The sequence below is a fragment of the Lucilia cuprina genome, chromosome 4 (assembly GCF_022045245.1).
Source record: "Lucilia cuprina isolate Lc7/37 chromosome 4, ASM2204524v1, whole genome shotgun sequence".
NCBI lineage: Eukaryota > Metazoa > Arthropoda > Insecta > Diptera > Calliphoridae > Lucilia > Lucilia cuprina.
The window spans coordinates 87,334,668-87,354,759 of NC_060952.1; the positions used below are offsets into that span (position 1 = coordinate 87,334,668).

Genomic DNA, 20,092 nt, shown 5'->3' on the forward strand with positions numbered 1-20,092 from the left:
GTTCAGTTCTAGTTCAGATTTAGTTTATTTCTAGTTAAGATCTAATTCATTGTTAGTTTAGTTCTAGTAAAGTCTGGCATAGTTATAGTGCAGTTCTTTATCAATTGTAGTTCTGTTAGGTTTCCAACTTATTTAGTAATAAATTTATAAATTTTTTATTTAGGAACCCGGTTCTCCACGATCTCCCAATGGTTTTTATTATCCTCCTGCTCCTCAGCATCATCATTACTCTCAACAGACTCCAGGATCACCGCATACAGGAGGTAATATGCAGCCCACTTATGGCACAAATAATAATTATGGTCCTGCCTCCACTCCAGGCTATCCACCCAATAACAATGCTTACAATGGCAATCCTACATCGCATCATTATAATGGAGGCAGTGGTACCGGTCCCTATATAGCTCCGCATCGAGGCATGCCCCCACCCATAGGTAGGTCTACATTTTCTTTATAACATTATTGAGTAGTTTTTGCATAAAATCAAAAAAAAAACATTACTAATTAGGCAATCTTCCTCCTCATACACCGGAACGTCATGGCTTAGATTTGGCTGGTAGTCGTGAACAGCGTGGTTCAGCATTTGAATTATATCGTAAACCCCAAATAGGTTCAGCAGGGCACCATCATAATATGAGGTAAGTTTATTTATATTTTAATTTTTTTATGTTTAGTCTAAATACAATTATTTTGTCAAACAAACCCCCCCCCCCAAAATCCCACGTTTATGTATTTATTACATAATACAACATTTTCTCTAAACTTTTCTTTAATAATAATTTTTGTGTTAACGAAAAATGTTTTTATTTTTGTTTAATAATCAATGAAAGTTCAAGTCTTTTATGTTTTATAAACTCATTCATTTATACATTTCGATAATATTGAATATAGAAAACCAACAATTAAAATCATAATTCATACGGGTTAAAGGTCATTTTATTAAAATTTAATTTAAATTCTAAATTCATTTGTTTATAAAGAATTAAAAAAACATTTTGTTTAAGAAATTTTTATTAAGTTCTTTTTGTTAAACCAATTTAAAACAAATTATGTAACAAATTCTTGAAAACCCCCCGTGTAGTAATTTTGAAAATTGTTCTAGTAGTTAAATTTATTAGTTTTAAAAAAAATTTTGTTTCTTATTATTTTGCAATAACCAATTCAAATAAAAAACTAAACAATTACCCACAATTTGCTAATCAATTATAAAAAAAAATAATTAAAACAAACTTTGTTATTTTAAACGAAAATAAAACATTTTTCGGGTTAACGTTAAAATTGCTATAAAAAATAAATCGTATAATTCTAACCTTAAATTTTTAAGATTTTTTTACCTTTTACAAAAGAAAAGGTTAAAAGTAATATTTTAAATAACTAATTTTTTCTTAAGGTTTTGGTTTTAAACGTTATCTCTCTTTAAAGAAATTTATTTTAAAAAAGTAATCCCTAAAAACTAACCTTACTTTTTTTGGTAAGCTCTCCATAGCTTGTCTTAGTTAATGGCTTTTTTTCTATATTTTTTTTAAATACCATACATACATATTTTTCTAGCTTTAATTACATTCATTTTACATTTTAACTAATTTAATTTTATCTAAATATATATATTTTTGGGTCTGCGGTTTTTAATCTCTCTATGGTATGGTAATATTTAAATTTTACTGTATTCTATTTCAATTGGTATTTGCAAAATAAAGAACAAAATTTTTTTTGAAGTTTAGGCAAGATTTTTAAAGAAATTTCAGCTTAACTATAATAAATAATTAAACAAAAAGGCGCGTAATGAAATTATGTAAAAATTTTACTTGTATTCATTATTTTAGGCAAGTATTTTAGAGGAAGTTATAGTTTTTAAGGTCATCATATTTCACTTAACGAATGCTTACGTCACTTATCATAGAAAATGGCCAAAAACAACACTCTTGTTTTTGAGAATATTTGATCACATTTGTATTTATTTTGGTGAAATCTCAGTCGTAATTATACAAATCAAAACAGGAATTATTAGACGAATTTCAAAATTAAAGAGAAGGAACACTCAAAGTAAGTTTTAAACAAGTTAAGAACTAGTTCTAGTTCAGTTCTATTTTAGTTCTACTTCAGTTCTAGTTCAGTTCTAGTTCAGTTCTAGTTCAGTTCTAGTTCAGTTCTAGTTCAGTTCTAGTTCAGTTCTAGTTCAGTTCTAGTTCAGTTCTAGTTCAGTTCTAGTTCAGTTCTAGTTCAGTTCTAGTTCAGTTCTAGTTCAGTTCTAGTTCAGTTCTAGTTCAGTTCTAGTTCAGTTCTAGTTCAGTTCTAGTTCAGTTCTAGTTCAGTTCTAGTTCAGTTCTAGTTCAGTTCTAGTTCAGTTCTAGTTCAGTTCTAGTTCAGTTCTAGTTCAGTTCTAGTTCAGTTCTAGTTCAGTTCTAGTTCAGTTCTAGTTCAGTTCTAGTTCAGTTCTAGTTCAGTTCTAGTTCAGTTCTAGTTCAGTTCTAGTTCAGTTCTAGTTCAGTTCTAGTTCAGCTCTAGTTCAGTTCTAGTTCAGTTCTAGTTCAGTTCTAGTTCAGTTCTAGTTCAGTTCTAGTTCAGTTCTAGTTCAGTTCTTGTTCAGTTCTAGTTCAGTTCTAGTTCAGTTCTAATTCAGTTCTAATTCAGTTCTAGTTCAGTTCTAGTTCAATTCTAGTTCAGTTCTAGTTCAGTTCTAGTTCAGTTCTAGTTCAGTTCAAGTTCAGTTCTAGTTCAGTTCTAGATCAGTTCTAGATCAGTTCTAGTTCAGTTCTAGTTCAGTTCTAGTTCAGTTCAAGTTCAGTTCTAGTTCAGTTCTAGTTCAGTTCTAGTTCAGTTCTAGATCAGTTCTAGTTCAGTTCTAGTTCAGTTCTAGTTCAGCTCTAGTTCGGTTCTAGTTCACTTCTAGTTCATTTTTAGTTCATTTCTAGTTCAGATCTAGTTCAGTTTTAGTTTAGTTCTTGTTCAATCCTAGTTCAGTTTTATTTCAGTTTTAGTTTTAGTTCAGTTCTAGTTCTGTACTAGTTCAGTTCTAGTTCAGTTTTAATTCAGTTCTAGTTCAGTTCTAGTTCAGTTCTAGTTCAGTTCTAGTTCAGTTCTAGTTCAGTTCTAGTTCAGTTCTAGTTCAGTTCTAGTTCAGTTCAGTTCTAGTTCAGTTCTAGTTCAGTTCTAGTTCAGTTCTAGTTCAGTTCTAGTTCAGTTCTAGTTCAGTTCTAGTTCAGTTCTAGTTCAGTTCTAGTTCAGTTCTAGTTCAGTTCTAGCTCAGTTCTAGTTCAGTTCTAGTTCAGTTCTAGTTCAGTTCTAGTTCAGTTCTAGTTCAGTTCTAGTTCAGTTCTAGTTCAGTTCTAGTTCAGTTCTAGTTCAGTTCTAGTTCAGTTCTAGTTCAGTTCTAGTTCAGTTCTAGTTCAGTTCTAGTTCAGTTCTAGTTCAGTTCTAGTTTTCAGTTCTAGTTCAGTTCTAGTTCAGTTCTAGTTCAGTTCTAGTTCAATTCTAGTTCAGTTCTAGTTCAGTTCTAGTTCAGTTCTAGTTCAGTTCTAGTTCAGTTGTAGTTCAGTTGTAGTTCAGTTCTAGTTCAGTTCTAGTTCAGTTCTAGTTCAGTTCTAGTTCAGTTCTAGTTCAGTTTTAGTTCAGTTCTAGTTCAGTTCTAGTTCAGTTCTAGTTCAGTTCAAGTTCAGTTCTAGTTCAGTTCTAGTTCAGTTCTAGTTTAGTTCTAGTTCAGTTCTAGTTTAGTTCTAGTTCAGTTTTAGTTTAGTTCTAGTTCAGTTCTAGTTCAGTTCTAGTTCAGTTCTGGTTCAGTTCTAGTTCAGTCCTATTTAATTTCTAGTTCAGTTCTAGTTTAGTAGTAGTTCTGTAAAAGTTCACTTCAAGTTCAGTTAGATAAAATCCTCTAAAATACTTGCCACAGGTTTAATCTTAAGTTTATAAACCTCTCCCCAATCTACAACTTTATCTAAAAACAAATCTTCCAAACCTCTCTTTCAAACGTCTAATGAAAAAAAAAAAAAACAAAATCTAAAAAAATATACCAAAACCACAAAATCATTTATTGGAAATCTTTAGCGAAATGGAGCCATACGAACAACAAAGATACGATGATTATTATGCTATGCCACCGCCACAACATCCACCGCCTCGTTCACGTTCTGTTCCGCGTTATGCTCATGAAATGCCACCGCCGCCCTCACATGATCCTAATAATTACTACAGTTATGGACCACCACCACCTTTACCACCGCCTCATCCCTCAAATGTGGGACAACAACAGTATTATAGTGAAAATGATATGCATCCACCACCATTGCCACATAAGATCAAAAAGAAATCTATGTTAAAGAGTCCTTTGACGGCTATTAAAAACGCTTTGATTAAGACCACAAAACCATTGAGACGTATGAATAGCATGTCGGATCAAGAACGTAAACCTAAATCGGGTCTTAGACGACAACATTCAATGTTGGAAAGGGGTATGCAGAGACCCTACTATCCCGATGAGTATCCCACTTATCCGGCTGGTTTCGATGAACGCTATTATGGTAGGGGACGTAGTGTACCCGCCTCAGCCATGCGCGGCAGTAGAGAACAGTATTATGATCAGCAGAATCAGCAAAATTACAATCATGGACATTATCCGCCAGCACCACCCACACAAGATATTATGAATAGTACGTATCAGAATTTGGAAACAGAAGATATTTATGGTCAAATGGGTACCGTGCCCAGAAGTGGCCGTGAACGTTCTTATAATGATTTTAATAATGGTTACGAGGATCATGATGATTTATATGCTAATAGAGCTTGCATCGACTTGGAAAGACGACAAGCTGAGGCGGCCAATGCCGGTCAAGGTAGAAGTGGTAGAAAAATTATTAGAAGACATAGTACTACGACAGCAGATCGTGCTGCAGGACGGCGACATCAAATGGCGCCCACTGGAGCCCTGGGTACCTATGAGCAAGATGATATTTATCAAAGTAAACAGGGAGCTTATATGCTAGACAACCAACGTCGCGCCCCCAATTCCGAGGTAATGACTCGTAGAAGATTTTATCCGGGAGCCGCCAATGAACAAGTAGAAATACATGAGCCTATCTATCAGTCACGCCGTGAAATGCAACGTGAAAGACAAAATCATCATCTTTATCAAACTAAAAAAGAAATGCAAGAACGCATTAGTCAGGGCAAGAAAGAGATAGAGCGAGAGTTTACTCCACCACATTCTGGGCAAATGGAAAAAGATGATAAAACCGATAAAGATCCGATTTACCAATCGAGAAGAGAAATAAAGGAAAGCGCTTTAAAAACTAGATCCCAACTGAGAGAGCAAATCTATCAGACTAGAAGAGAGGCCTTAGAAAGCATGGCCGAACCGGGCTATGTCTCAAAAAGAGATGTAGGTAGACCCGAACCGATTTATGAGAGTAAAGAAGAAAGTATATTACAATCGCGAGAAAATGAAACCGACGAAAAGAAAGAAGAAAAGACTGAAATACAAACACAAGCTGAAATCAATCATGGTGGTGGTGGTGAAGAGGAGATAGAGGAAACCCTAAGTAGATCGGAGTTACAAAAGTCTTCAGACACTGTTATAGAGAATACTGTTGAAAACAATAAATCACCTAAAAAATCGGCACCCCTGGTGCAAAGTGAGGATGATGATTTAGATGTGGATACAGGAAAAGATTTTGATAGATCGGAAATGCCAACGGTTATAGAAAATTGCCATAATCAAGGCATGCTAGAGGAAACCGAAAATAATATGAATGAAACTCAGGATATATCCGATGATGTTTTCGAAACACCACAAGCAGTATCCTCACCTTTAGTTATTGAAGGACCACCCATAGAACCATTAGAACCACCCAAACCCACCTTGCCGTTAACACCACGCACCAGTAGGGCACCCTTTCATATATCGAATATACTTAAGAGAACAGGACCACCACCACTAAAGAAACTAAGTGAAAGTCGCACTTCCATAGAAACACAATATACATCACAGGCCAGTTTGCCGGTTGGACCACCAAATGCCACCAGTACCCCCTATACCAGCAATATGTCATTGCCTATTGCAGGCCCGGTGCCAACATCAGCACCTGCTGCCGCCAGCGCACCCGGTAATGGTTCCTTTCCCACAGTGCCTCGCGAACCCTCGACATGTCGTGGTATTTTCGATTCAAAGGGTGGCACTTTAGCTGACAATATTTGGAATGTTTCGCTGCAAATACCACCGGGTGCTATAGCGCCTGGTGTTAGACAAGAAATCTATTTTACTGTCAGTGATCCACGTATGGGACAAGCTGTTGGTGGACCTCCTTTGGATATGGAAAATGGTTTGTTCTATTTCCCCTTCTACTACTTTCACTCACTTTCTTAACTTTAAATTTAAATACAAAAATTTTAAATATTTTTTTATTTTTTTCCTAAAACACCGTTTTTTTCTTATTCTGCTAATAATTTTAATATTGTGTTTTTTTATTAATGTTTATTATTTTATAATTTATTTTGCATACCACTTGATTTTTTTAACTTTGTTTTATTTTCAATTTTTTATGTGTATTTTGTGTTTTTTTACTATTAATAGTTTACTTATATTTAGTTTAATTATTATTATTTTATTTTCTGCATGTTATTTAATTTATTGTAGATTATATATTTACTAATTCTTTGTAACTAATCATATTTTCAGAAATCATTTCAAAATCATTGTAATGTTTCATATTAAGTTATTGTTTTTAACTCCTGCTACGGAATTCCATGCCGATTGAAAATAGTGCTTCTTCAAGTCTATAGTGTGGACAGGCCTGTCACAGAATTCCATTCCGATCAATAGTAGAATTACCTTTCCTTATTTTCTTCTTCAAGTTAGAAAAATGACAACATTTTCAGAATGAAATCACTTCACATTATAAACGTGAAATCGATCATAGTTTAAAGTTATTATTTGTACAAGTTTTTATCGATTTATTTACAAGTTGTAATTCCACTTTCGATCTGAATGCAATTCTTTAACAGGCCTGTATAGTTTGTACTATAATTTAGACTAAAGTTTCGACTGCAGTTTAAAAAAATAGTAAATATATCCTATACTGTAGTCTAATACATGTATAGTCTTAATTCTAGTCTATAGTTGAACTATAGTTTAGTCTATGGTCTGGACTATAGATTATTCCATAGTATAATCATTATATTATAATCTATAGTTTTGACTTTATTTTAGTCTATAGTCTCCTCCTATGATCAAGTCTATAGTCTGGACTATAGTCAAGTCTATAGTCTGGACTTTAGTCAATTCTATAGTCTAGACTTTAATCAAGTCTATAGTATGGACTTTAGTCTAGTCTATAGTCTGGACTATAGTCTTGTCTATAGTATAAACTATAGTCTATCCTTTAGACCTTTCTATAGTCTATTCTATAGACCTAGTCTATAGACAATCCAGACTATTCACTAGATCATATTCCATACTATATACTAAGAAATAGTACAGATTATAGACTAGCCTAAAGACCATACTATAGACCAGATTAAAAAGTAGACTATATGCCAGACTTTAGTGCAGAATATAAACCAGATTATAGTCTAGAATATATAGGCTGATCGATAGTCTAGACTATAGTCTTGTGTTTAGACTTTATTCTAATCTATAGTTGAACTATAGTTTAGTCTATGGTCTGGACCATAGTCTATTTTATAGCTTATTCCATAGTATAATCTACAGTCTCGGCTTTTATATTGTCCAATCTCTGTATTATTGTGTAATCTATAGTTTTGGATTTAGTCTATAGTCTGGACTATAGTCTTGTCTATAATCATATCTATAGTCTGAACTATAGTCAAGTCTATAGTCTGGCCTACAATCAAGATTATAATCTTGAGTCTATAGTCTGGACTGTGTAGTCTAAACTGTAGTCAAGACTATTCTGGATTATAGTCAAATCTATGGACTTTAGTCATGTCTTTAGTATGGACTTTAGTCTAGTCTATAGTCTAAACTATAGTCTCGTTTAAACTAAAGTCTTGGCTATAGTCAATTTTATAATCCTGACTATAGTCTAGTCTATAGATAGTCCAGACTATTGACTAGATTATATTCCAGACTAAAGTCCAGAATATAGACTAGCCTATAGACATGATTAAACAGTAGATTATATGCCACACTTTAGTGCAGAATATAGACTAGATTATAGTCTAGAATATAGACTAGACTATAGTGCAGATTATAGACCAGACTATAATCTGGAATATATTCTAATCTGTAATATAGTCTAGACTGTAGTCTAGTCTATGGTCTAAACTAAATTGTTGCAATGGTTCCATGTTTTAGAAATGTTTTGTTTCATAGTCCAGCATGTTTTTGAAATTTTTTGACAAAATTATATTTTTCAGTTTGTTTTTCTCTTTTTCTCACTCTCTCTCTCTCTCTTAAACTAATTTGTTTAAAATGTCCTTATATTTAGCTTATAAACTCTTTTTGAAATGAAAACAAAAACACTTAACCACCTTATAAACAATATTTACACACTTTACACACTTACAACAAAAAAAAAACTAAACAACACTTACACAAATTTATTTATAAAAAATAAGTTTGAATACAAATTAATAATATAAATTTCTTTTTAATTTATTAACTTTAGGTGAAACCATGCTCTCGCCTTTAGTAATGTGTGGTCCTCAGGGTCTGGAATTTCTGGTGCCTGTTACCCTTAATATACCCCATTGTGCGGGTAGAACAACTTCTTTGGGTTTAGCTTTGAAGGCCACCGATAGTGAAAAGAATATACATACCGAATGGGATAATATTGATTTACCCAGTAATACAGCAGCCCATACAGTATCGGTTAAAGTAGATCATTTTTAAATTTAAGATTTTATATGTATTTTTTTTAATAATTAAGCGACATTTCTTTATATAAATATATATAGTATCCTTAAATAATGTAAATATACTAAAACCCAAGTATATATTAAAAAAAAACAATAATTATTTACTTTTAATAAGTTTTGTTTTATAGTTTTATATAAAAAAAGATTTGAAATTATACAAAATAAGTTAAAATTATAAAAAAAATATATATTTTCTACAAATTTTATAGTAAATTTGTGCCTTTAGCTGTATTTATTTAATTATTAAGATTTATTAAACGAACGACATATTATTTTTGATTTCTTTGTAAGTCATTACTATTTCTTTGTAAATATTTACGTTTAATATTGTTTATCTAAATATGTATGTAACCAAGTGTTTATTTTATTTTTTATAAAATAATTTCGTTTGTTTTTTAGTTGTTTTTTGGTTAAAGAAAAGTATCGTTAGTCTTTAAAGCATTTTAAATGTTTAATTATATAGTTTATAAATTATATATTTTTTTCGGTGTGCTTTAATTAATAATTATTATATAAATTATATAAATACAATATTTATTAGTAATAATAGCTATGTAATGACAAAAAGTAACATAATTAAGTAAACAAAAGTAAAAAATTTTTCTTGTAATAGTTATAATTAATTATCATCCCCACACTATTCATTTATACAATTATACATAAACTACATACATACACACTACTTATATATAAAAATTATTATATAAATCATACATATGAAAAGCTTCAATAAAGTATATATAAATAAATTCACTGAAAATCTTATAAAAAATTGAACTTTTATTCGTTATATTTTATATAATTAAAATTTCAGTTTTAACACTTTGGTTTAAAAGCCATTGTCTGCTATTTGTAGAAAAAGTTTGCGATACACTGTAAAATAACTAGACACAGTTTGAGGATCATTGTATAGTAAAATATTACAGTTTTAGGTGTACTATTACTTTGTTTTTTTATATAAGTAGGCAACACTTTTAAAAAAATATATTGGCAACCTGCTGAATGTTCTGTATGTGGCAACACAGGTTTAAATGTACAATCAATACAGAGTTGTCATAAAAATACCACACTAATGCAGAGATGTTTCGCTGATAAAAAAATGTTTAACCAAAATGGATGAAATCTTTCCAGGATTTGAAATTTGAGAGTATTTTTGAATTCTCCATGAAAAATCACCAGAAAGGTGACTTTCCAGCCAAATTCGTCCAGTATTTAGGGAGTTTAAAGCAAATAAATATATAATAATTTATGTTAAATATAACAACTACAACAATAAAAGGATTATTGTTGTCCTAGTTAATGACCAACAACAACTTTAAAAACATTTTTGTTGTTGTTGTTCCAGCTAATGTCAACAACAACAAAAACTTTAACAAGTTATTGTTGTTGCTTTAACAATATATTTTATTGTTGTTGTATTTTTTATTTTTTCCTATTAAATATTTGTTTGCTTTTATCTCCTAAATTGCTGGAGGAATTTGGCTGGAAAGTAACCTTTCTGGTGATTTTTGATGGAGAATTCAAAAATGTCATTAGTTTTTTGATCCTGGAAAGATTTCATCCATTTTGACCAACAACTTTTTTTTACTAGCAAAACACTTCGGTGTTTTTGTCTAAGCTAAGACAACATCCTTTTATTACGACAACCAATTATGGGGGATAATTTATAGCAGGCTTTTAGGCGGTACAAAATAAATTTAAATGAAACCTTACTTAATTTTTTAATGGAACATCATATAGAGACTAGACTATAGATTATAATACTATACATTAGACCAAAAACAACACTATATATAGACTTAGCTGTAGATTTGGCTAGACTTTACACTAGACTATACAAACCAGACTATAGACTAGACTTTAGAATAGGCTATAGAATAGATTATAAACTAGATTATAAGAATGTAGCCTAGATTATAGAGTAGACTATGTACTAGGCTGCATGCTGTACTATAAGCTAAACTATCAATTAGACTAGAAAATAGAGAAGAATATAGGTAAATACTAACTACTAGATAATAGACACGACAATAGACTGGAATAAAGACTACAGACTATAACATAGACTATAGACTTAACTTTAGATCAGAATATAAAGTATGTTGTAGACTACACTATAGTGTGGATAATAGACTAGACTAGAATACAAACCAGACTATAGGCTAAACTATAGAATATACTATAGACTATAGTTTAAACTCACGTGTAAAAAAAAACTATAGATAAGAGACTAAAGACTAGAGTATAGACGAAACAAGAGACAGGACTATAGACTAGATTATAGACTAGACATAGATCAATTTATAAACAAGAATAAGCCATAGACTAAACTATTGAATAGACTAGAAACGACTAGGCTATATACTATTCAGTGTACTAAACTAATAGATTAGATAATAGACTGTACAATAGACTAGGCAATATACTAGAACACAGACTACAGACTAATTAAAGACTTATAGTATAGACTATGGGATAGGCTATAGACTATATTATAGTCTTGGCTATAGACTAGACTAATTGTATGACTAAACTATAGACTAGATATAGGTTTATAAACCAGAAAATTATCTCGACTACAGTCTAAGCAATAGACTAGGCAATATACTATGATACAGTCTACAATATAAAATACAGACTAACTATAGTCTTGTCTATATATTTGACAATATAATGGACCATAGTATAGGCTAGACTATAGACTTGACTATAGAATATGCAAGACTCGATTATAGACTAGACTTTAGTCCAGACGTTACTATAGACTATACTAAACTAATGACTATGTTATACAATATATATACATATTAAGCTATATTCTATAGATTAAGTTAAAAATTAGACTATAGACTAGACAATAGATACAAAATTTTAAACTAGATTAAAAACTAGAATATAAACAATACTATAAATCTGATAATGGACTATGCTATAGACTAGACTATGGACTACAGACTGAAGTATAGTTTTGACTACATATTCGTCATTGGAATAAACTATACACTAGTCTAAAGTCTATTCCATTGTCTGCTTTTTTTTGTAAAATTTACTTCTACTTTAGTACAATTGCTGTAAAATTTTAAGATTTCTTTTCCAAATAAATAATAAAAATTCAATATTTTGTTTATATTTATATTAATATAATATTAAAAATATGTTTTAATAATTCATAAATACGTTGCATTTCCTTTTTATATAAAGTTAAATATACAGCTTTAGTTTTAAACACAATTTCATTGATACCTTCTTTATCGTTAAATATAATTATAATGCAAATAGTTTTGTTCCTAATTTTTTTAGATTTTTTTTAAGTAAAATCAATTTATATAATCAACAGTCATAATAATATTACACAATGTAGCTAAAAAAAAACATAATTAAATTGTTTTAATACTGGACAGTTTTGTAGTTCTAAATAGTATAAACTGTCCCATACTAAAACAAAGCTAATAATAATTGCTTTAAAAAATAACATAGAAAAAACTCAATCTCTATTAATCTTTAAGTATTAGAAGAAGTTGAAGTAATCATAGCATTGTCTGGTTCTGGAATGGTTGAAATTGCCTCCTTAACATAACCATAGATTTGCTTACGTGTATCGGCGACTACATCACGTACCATATTCTTGAAAAAGGCCGTATGCCGCGGTGCCTCAGCATAGCGTTCATAATGATCCAAAGAATCTTGTAGTTTTAATGTTAAATCATAATTTTTACGTACTACCTCCAAGATTTGTTCTTCAGTGGGTGTAGATAGACCCTGTTCGGCTAGCCATTCTTTAATTTTATTTTGAAAATGTTTGACAATTGCCAAAATATTGACTAAGGCATTTAGTAGTTTAATGACATCATCCTTGTACTCACAATCTGGCATTGTGGTGTAGCGGAGAACTACAAGTGGGTATTAAAAAGTTAGTGTTAAATTTAAATATGATTTATATAAGAATCATACCCATTGCATGCAATTCGGTAAAGACTTTTTCCTCTCGATTCAGTTCATAGTAGAGTTCGTCATAACTATTGGTGGTGGCTAAAAAGGTATCACCATAGGTGATGAATAAATTGAATATATTGACGACCTGTAAGGAGAAAAGATGTCAATAGATTAGATTAAGTATTTATACGTTTTTATCATAATTCTCACTCACCTGCAATGATAAATAGAAAATATTACATTTCTTAACCAAAGTCTGTTCCTGGTTAACTAAAAAGCGTAGCAAACCAATCAAAGCTGACCATAACTCCTTCCAGGGATAATTTAAACGTACACGGCAACGTTTCTGATAACACAATATACGATGTATAACACCCACACACAATAAATACAATTCCATAGGGAATTTTTTCATTAAATGAGAAACAATAAATTCCACTAACAAATCCAATAAAGTGGCTGCCAATGGTTGAGATTTACCCACACGATCAACATTTAATTTACGATGACGCATTTGAGCACGATGTAACATAACTTTAAAGGTTAAATTATTATCGTGCATCATGGAATTAGCATACTGATCTTCGGAAATGCAGGTGAGTATAAGGAAACATAGTTTAAGATTAGCCACACTGGATTCATTTTTATTATCCTGCATGACAATAGAACTAAATAAAGAAGAAAGGAATAGAGTGAAAATATTGAATATTTTAAATATTTTTTTTAACTTACCAATATTGAAATACCGCCACCAGTAAATTAGTGGGATATTGTGTCATATCTATAATGGGAGCATTGGCTAAATCCGGTACAGGTTGTGTTAAACTTAGAGTATTGCTAGGTGAGGGCGGTGCACTCGTTTCGGCTTGTGTATGAGCCAATGTTGTTATAAAATTACGATTTAAATGTACCGCTTCGTATAAGGCCAATAGTAAACCATTATTGGCCTTAATCTGTTGCACCCTTTCACAGCCTTCATCTGAAACAAACATATTACCCACTATATTCGAGAGAGATGAAAACCATGAAGAAGACTGGGCATTATTTAAACTTTGCATGTATTGACGACAAAAGTCAATAAGAGATTGAGAAATCATTTGTCCATAGCTGTAGATAACAAATAGCACAACATAGTTATTTATGGAAATGTTAAATATGTTTGATAATACTCACCCATTTAAAGCCAATTCATCGGCTAATATGGAAAGCTGCACTATATAAGGATTAGTGGCTTCATGCTTGCGATAATTTACCAAAATTGTTAGTAATATTACTATATCATGTCCATGTTGTGCCCTTAAAGTGGGATCACTTAGTAGTCTTACAAAGGCATCAAATAAGGTATTCATCATTAGATATTCCAATAAAACATTTTGGCTAACATTATCAGTACCGGTTACCAGCACCAAAAGAAGTTTTAAACACATAAATCTAGCATTTTCCGTAACATCTCCTAAGGACAATGTAAGGATATTTTGAGATGCAGATGTAAGTTTATAGATTTCTACAAAACTACAAAGATTTACTTTCACTCACCCAACAATATTTGATTACAATGATCCATTAACTGTTTCATCCATTTATCCATATGTTCATAGCCAAAGATTTCATTGAGTATATCATAAGAATTATCGGCCGTAGATTTCTTAAATATGGCAAAGAACAACGAACACAAAGTCTGTAGGCTATTGCACAAACGTTTGGGATGATCTAAAATAATTAACATTATTTTAAAACTAATTATAACGCAAAACCACACCCTTAGATAGATTTTTTGTTACAGCTCCACACCAAAGCCAAAAAAAAAACATGAACAACTTGTAACACTCACCTGTATCCAACATTTCTATGCATTTCTGAAAAATCATATTTAGATTTTTCTTAACCAATGTAAACTGTTCACTCGTCAACTTGGTGACTTCACCCTCAAGAGATTCAACATTCGGTTGCAATAGAAAGAATTCATTCCAGAATTCAGGACTATCCTGTGTGGGATCTTCGCCACGAAAGAAAAGTTCATAAATGTAAACAACTTTTTCTTTGGGCCGTTTCGAAGAACCACTGCCACTGCGTTTACGAGATGTCATTGTGGAATTAATTTAATTATAATTTATTGTGTTTTTTTATGAGTGTTTATTTTAAGTTAGTCAAATATTTGTTTATTTTTATAGCTGTGATAGAAAATTTCTACGTATTTGCGTTGTCTTGTCAATCTTTTTTGATTGTGCCTGCTGTTTTAAAAACGTCATTGTTTTAATTTTTCTTTTTTAACGCCGTTAGTTGGGAGTACAGTGCCGACTTTGTAGTAAACAATCAGCTGTTTGTTATTTGTTTAAGGTTGCCAAGGTTTTATTATTGTTTAAGTGAGGGTAATGGTTTCTTAAATAAAATTTTATATAACTAATATTTTAATGAAAAATAAAAATAATTTCAGATATTTTATTAATTTCAGATTATTTTATTTTAAAGAATCTAAAAAAATAATATTTTTAATTAAAAAATAAAAAAATTCTCTATATTTCTTTTTTTAATTTATGTTATCACACATTTTTATTATTTTCTCTAAATATTTCAGACTTCTAGACGTCTTAAATTGACATTACAACAATTTTTCTTGTTAGATACAACTTCCTCAGATACTAAAATGAATCATTTTGTGTAATTTTTACCCTACACCACTATAGTGTTGAGGGTATTATACGTATGTGCTGATGTTTGTAACATACAAAAATATTGGTCCAATACCCACCTTAAAGTATACCGATCGATTCAGAATCATTTTTTGAGTCGATTAAGACATGTCCATGTAAACCTTGTGCGCAAGGTACAGGCCGCAATATTCAAGATAATTTGATGAAATTTGGACCAAGCATGTTTTTTGACACAGGGATGAAGCCTATTGAATATGGTTGAAATCGGTCCCCCATACAACCGTACCTCCCGATTTGAACTTTTTATGCCATAATTACGTCAAATATTCTATTATCTCTCTAAAATTGGTACAAATAAGTTTTATATAACTATAAATGACACTGCAGATTTTCGTAAGTATTGGCCCTTATTGGACCCTAGCCCCCATACAAACCACCCTTCAAAAAAATGTCTTAAACGTCTAAAATTGACTTGTAACCATTTGTATCGCAATGAAACTCAACAAAATTAACTGTTATTTAAAAATATATAACTTTCCCAAATTTACCGAGGATCGGCCCATATTTAACCTATATAAAGCCTCATTTAGAAATTTTAGTTTTTATCAATAAATTGCTTAAATATTTTGAAATAATATTCAACATAAAAGTTTCTTTATAAAAAGTAAAAAATTTTAAAAATATACTCATGGTGTAGGGTATTATATGGTCGGCCATGCCCGACTATACTTTCCTACTTTTTTTTCTTATTTCAAAGAATTTTAAAATTGAATTCGTAACAAAACTATTTGTAAAAATTTGCTTCTTTTCTTTTTTCAAGTTCAAAGATTATTTTGAATTTTTTATAAAAAAAAACACACTATTTACATGATGAATCATTTTACAAGAGAATTCTTAAATAAATTTATAATAACAAATACGTTTTTTAAAGGCAGTAATTAGAACATTTTATATATTTGTCTGTACTTTTTTTTAACATTTTCAAAATTGTTGTTATTAATTAAATTTCAAATTTTTGTAAATTTTCACTGCTACAATTTGAATATTGTTTTTTCAATTCCTCCTCAGTTATTGGCATTAATATGGACGAATCATTTTGTTTCAAATTTCTAAGATAATTTTGAAATTTTAAAGTAGAATTTTGAATGGCGACAGTTTGTTGTTGATGTGAAATTTTTTTTCTATATAAATCCAAACAAAATTTCAAAATTTTCTTAAAGAAAACAATTTGTAAAACTGAAAATAAAAATTAAAAAAAAATTAATACATATTTTAGACTAGTCTATATACTAAGCTTTAGACTAGTCTAGAGGGTAGACTTATAACAATGAAAATCTTCTGAAATACAATTAGAATTCTTGAAAAAACAAGTCGGAAAGAATAGTCGGGCATGGCCGACCATATAATACCCTACACCATGAGTGTATTTAAAATTGTATTTTTTATAAAGAAACTTTTATGTTGAATATTAGCATAATTCCAAAATATTTAAACAATTTATTGAAAAAAAACTAAAATTTCTAAATAAGGCTTTATATAGGTCAAATATGGGCCGATCCTCGGTAAATTTGGGAAAGGATATATTTTTAAATAACAGTTACTTTTGTTGAGTTTCATTGCGATACAAATGGTTACAAGTCAATTTTAGACGTTTAAGTCATTTTTTGAAGGGGGGTTTGTATGGGGGCTAGGGTCAAATAAGGGCCAATCCTTACGAAAATCTACAGTGTCATTTGTACTTATATAAAACTTATTTGTGCCAATTTTTAGAGAGATAATAGAATATTGGACGTAATTATGGCATAAAAAGTTCAAATCGGGAGGTACGGTTGTATGGGGTTTAGGTGAAATAATGGACCGATTTCAACCATTTTCAATAGGCTTCGTTCATCAAATTATCTTGAAAATTGCGGCCTGTACCTTGCGCACAAGGTTTACATGGACAGCCAGCCAGCCAGCCGGACAGACAGACGGACGGACATGTCTTAATCGACTCAAAATTATTCTGAATCGATCGGTATACTTTAAGGTGGGTATTGGATCAATATTTTTGTATGTTACAAACATCAGCACAAACGTATAATACCCTCCCCACTATAGCGGTGTAGGGTATAAAAACTTACCTAATAAAATTCCAATTCCCAATAATACCCAAACAGTATATATAACATAACCGTAAGCCATAAAAAATAATACTTGATTTAATAGCCATAACGTGTGATAAATGATTACACAAAAACACATCACTAACCAAGAGTTAATCAAATAAATCGATTTCTAAAAAATAATAAGAAATTAGTTAGAATTGTTTTCTTAATACCAATAACAATTACCTTAATAATGCCTCTAATTAAGTTAATCGACATAATAATCATGACCAAAGAGTACATTAACAAAAATATTTTATAATAAGTTATATAGTGGACATCTCTAGAATCTGTTAGTTCATCGGAGTTGGTTTCAAATATAAATGTAGCAATTAAATTTAAAAAACCAACAGCATAGACAAATACATAAAGTACTCCGATAAATATGCCCAATTCATAATGTTTTACCGATTCCATTATTGAAAAAATCTGTAATCTTTTCGAAATCGAAAACGATTTATTTTAGTTGTGAACAATTTTAAGGCAAAATAACAACTGTTTTAATTGGAAGAAGTGTTTTCAAATGCCAATCTGCGCTGAAATTAGTTTTTTGCAATTATTGGAACTAATTGATAATTTTTTAACAGTGTCCCTACTATAACATGGTTTTAAAAAATTTTAATGAAATCAAACATAAACAACATTGCCGACCATATGATACCCTACAACAGTCGGTATGTTAAAATTGTGGATTTTCTTTATATAAAGCATTTAATTTGTTTTATAGTGAAATTTCTGCTCATATCTCCGGTATTTATGGACCGATTTTGCTGATTTTAAATAGCGATCTTCTCGAAAGCATGTCTAACAGAATTATTGAAGATTCGGATCTCGCCGATATCTGGGGTCCTCTGAAAACTGATTTCAACAAACACACAGACGGACAGACATTGCTTAATCAACTCCGCTACCTATAAGGATCCAGAATATATACACTTTATGGGATCGAAAAATTATATTATAGAAATTACAAACGGAATGACAATGACAGTGAAATTTTTTAGTTATTGTTGACAAAAAAGGGATTTTGTACAAGAGGACTTTAAGGGGAGAAGGGGTAAATATGGGCCTATCCTTATAAATTTTGGTAGATGAATTTACGTCTACTTCAAAGTCATTTATGTAGATTTTGATCGTTTTATTAGTAAATATAAGTTAATTTTGACCTTCAAGTCATTTTCTGTAGGGGAGTTTGTATGGGGGCTAGGGTCAAATGAGGCGCGATCACTATAAAAATTAGTATTGTCATTTATTGTTCTATAAAACTAATTTTTGCTGATTTTTGTTGACATTATAAAACATTTAACGTAGTTGTGAGCCTAAAGGCCCGATTCGGGGGGTACGGTTGTATGGGGGCTAGGAGAAATAATGAACCGATTTCAACCATTTTCAATAGCGTTCGTCCTTGAACCAAAAAAAGAGTATGTGCCAAATTTCATCAAATTATCTTGAAAATTGCGACCTGTAGCGTGCACACAAGGTTTACATGGACACACAGACAGACGGACATAGCTAAATACTTTAGGGTGGGTCTAGCACCATTTTTTGGTGTTACAAACTTCTGCACAAACGCATAATACCCTTCCCACTATAGTGGTGTAGGGTATAATAACTTTTAAGAAACGCTCTGATAGTGGATCTGTCTGGTACTTCATATGATTTTGTTAATATTTTGAATAAAACCACAACTTTAAAGGGTCAACTTTATTGTGATTTACTAAGAAAACACATCATAAATTCATCAGAATTCTGCAAACACAAGGGGAGTAGTAGGGCTGTTCTCTCGCAATTCTAGGAAGTTGTTGTATTTCGTCATGTAAATATTTTTATTAGATACTTCAGTCGATAATTAAAAAATTAAGCCTACTTAACCCTCTGAGATCGACGTGGATTTTTTATAACTATTTTACTGACGTAGTGTCTGACATACATCACTTTTTGGAAGCTTATATTTTCTAAGATCTGGTTTTGAAACCCACTCAAGGTTGCTATTTATTATAATATTTATACCCTACACCACTTTAGTGGGGAGGGTATATAGGGTTTGTGCTGATGTTTGTAACATACAAAAATATTCATCCTATACCCACCTTAAAGTATACCAATCGGGTTAAAATCATTTTCTGAGTCGATTAAGCTATGTCCGTCCGTCCGTCTGGCTGGCTGGCTGTCCATGTAAACCTTGTGCGCAAGGTACTGGCCGCAATTTTCAAGATAATTGGATGAAATTTGGCACACACGCTTCTTTTGACCTAAGGCCTATTAAAAATGGTTAAAATCGGTCCATTATTTCGACTAGCCCCCCTACAACCGTACCTCCCAAATAGGGCCTTTTGGCTTATAATTAATTTAAATGATCTATTATGTTAACAAAAGTAGACAAAACTTAGTTTTGTAGAATTTTAAATGACATTACCGATTTTTGTAATCGGGCTTCATTTGACCCTATCCCCCATACAAACTCCCCTTCAGAAAATGATTTAAAGTCAAAAT

General features: G+C 31.0%; 3 protein-coding genes across 12 annotated transcripts in view; 1 reads left to right on the top strand and 2 right to left on the bottom strand.

Moving 5' to 3' along the window:
• LOC111678055 (tight junction protein ZO-2-like) overlaps window positions 1-8,956 on the top strand; it is a 77,619-nt gene extending 68,663 nt beyond the window's left edge. For 5 of the 10 annotated variants that reach the window (XM_046948234.1, XM_046948236.1, XM_046948237.1 and 2 more), the window contains 4 exons: window positions 164-434; window positions 509-638; window positions 4,042-6,311; window positions 8,619-8,956. In XM_046948234.1, coding sequence (XP_046804190.1) covers window positions 164-434; window positions 509-638; window positions 4,042-6,311; window positions 8,619-8,842 — 2,895 coding nt within the window. In that variant the 3' untranslated portion in view covers window positions 8,843-8,956. Of the gene's footprint in view, window positions 1-163; window positions 435-508; window positions 643-4,041; window positions 6,312-8,618 lie in introns of those variants that run through there. The other 5 variants (XM_046948235.1, XM_046948240.1, XM_046948242.1 and 2 more) reach the window with 4 other exon arrangements.
• A 3,116-nt stretch (window positions 8,957-12,072) lies between these two features.
• On the bottom strand, window positions 12,073-15,040 carry LOC111688995 (armadillo-like helical domain-containing protein 3). The gene is made up of 7 exons (XM_023451499.2): window positions 14,633-15,040; window positions 14,338-14,511; window positions 13,975-14,254; window positions 13,534-13,908; window positions 13,016-13,469; window positions 12,820-12,946; window positions 12,073-12,758 (listed from the first exon to the last, which is right to left on the bottom strand). Exons 1-7 carry the CDS (start codon window positions 14,886-14,888, stop codon window positions 12,370-12,372), a joined length of 2,055 nt encoding a protein of 684 aa, XP_023307267.1. The 5' UTR covers window positions 14,889-15,040; the 3' UTR covers window positions 12,073-12,369.
• Window positions 15,041-16,391: 1,351 nt separating this feature from the next.
• LOC111688999 lies at window positions 16,392-18,242 on the bottom strand. Its single transcript, XM_046950163.1, has 3 exons — window positions 17,786-18,242; window positions 17,576-17,729; window positions 16,392-16,688 (listed from the first exon to the last, which is right to left on the bottom strand). The coding sequence occupies exons 1-3, from the start codon at window positions 18,014-18,016 to the stop codon at window positions 16,453-16,455; spliced, it is 621 nt and encodes a 206-aa protein (XP_046806119.1). The 5' UTR covers window positions 18,017-18,242; the 3' UTR covers window positions 16,392-16,452.
• Between the last annotated feature and the right edge of the window lie 1,850 nt (window positions 18,243-20,092).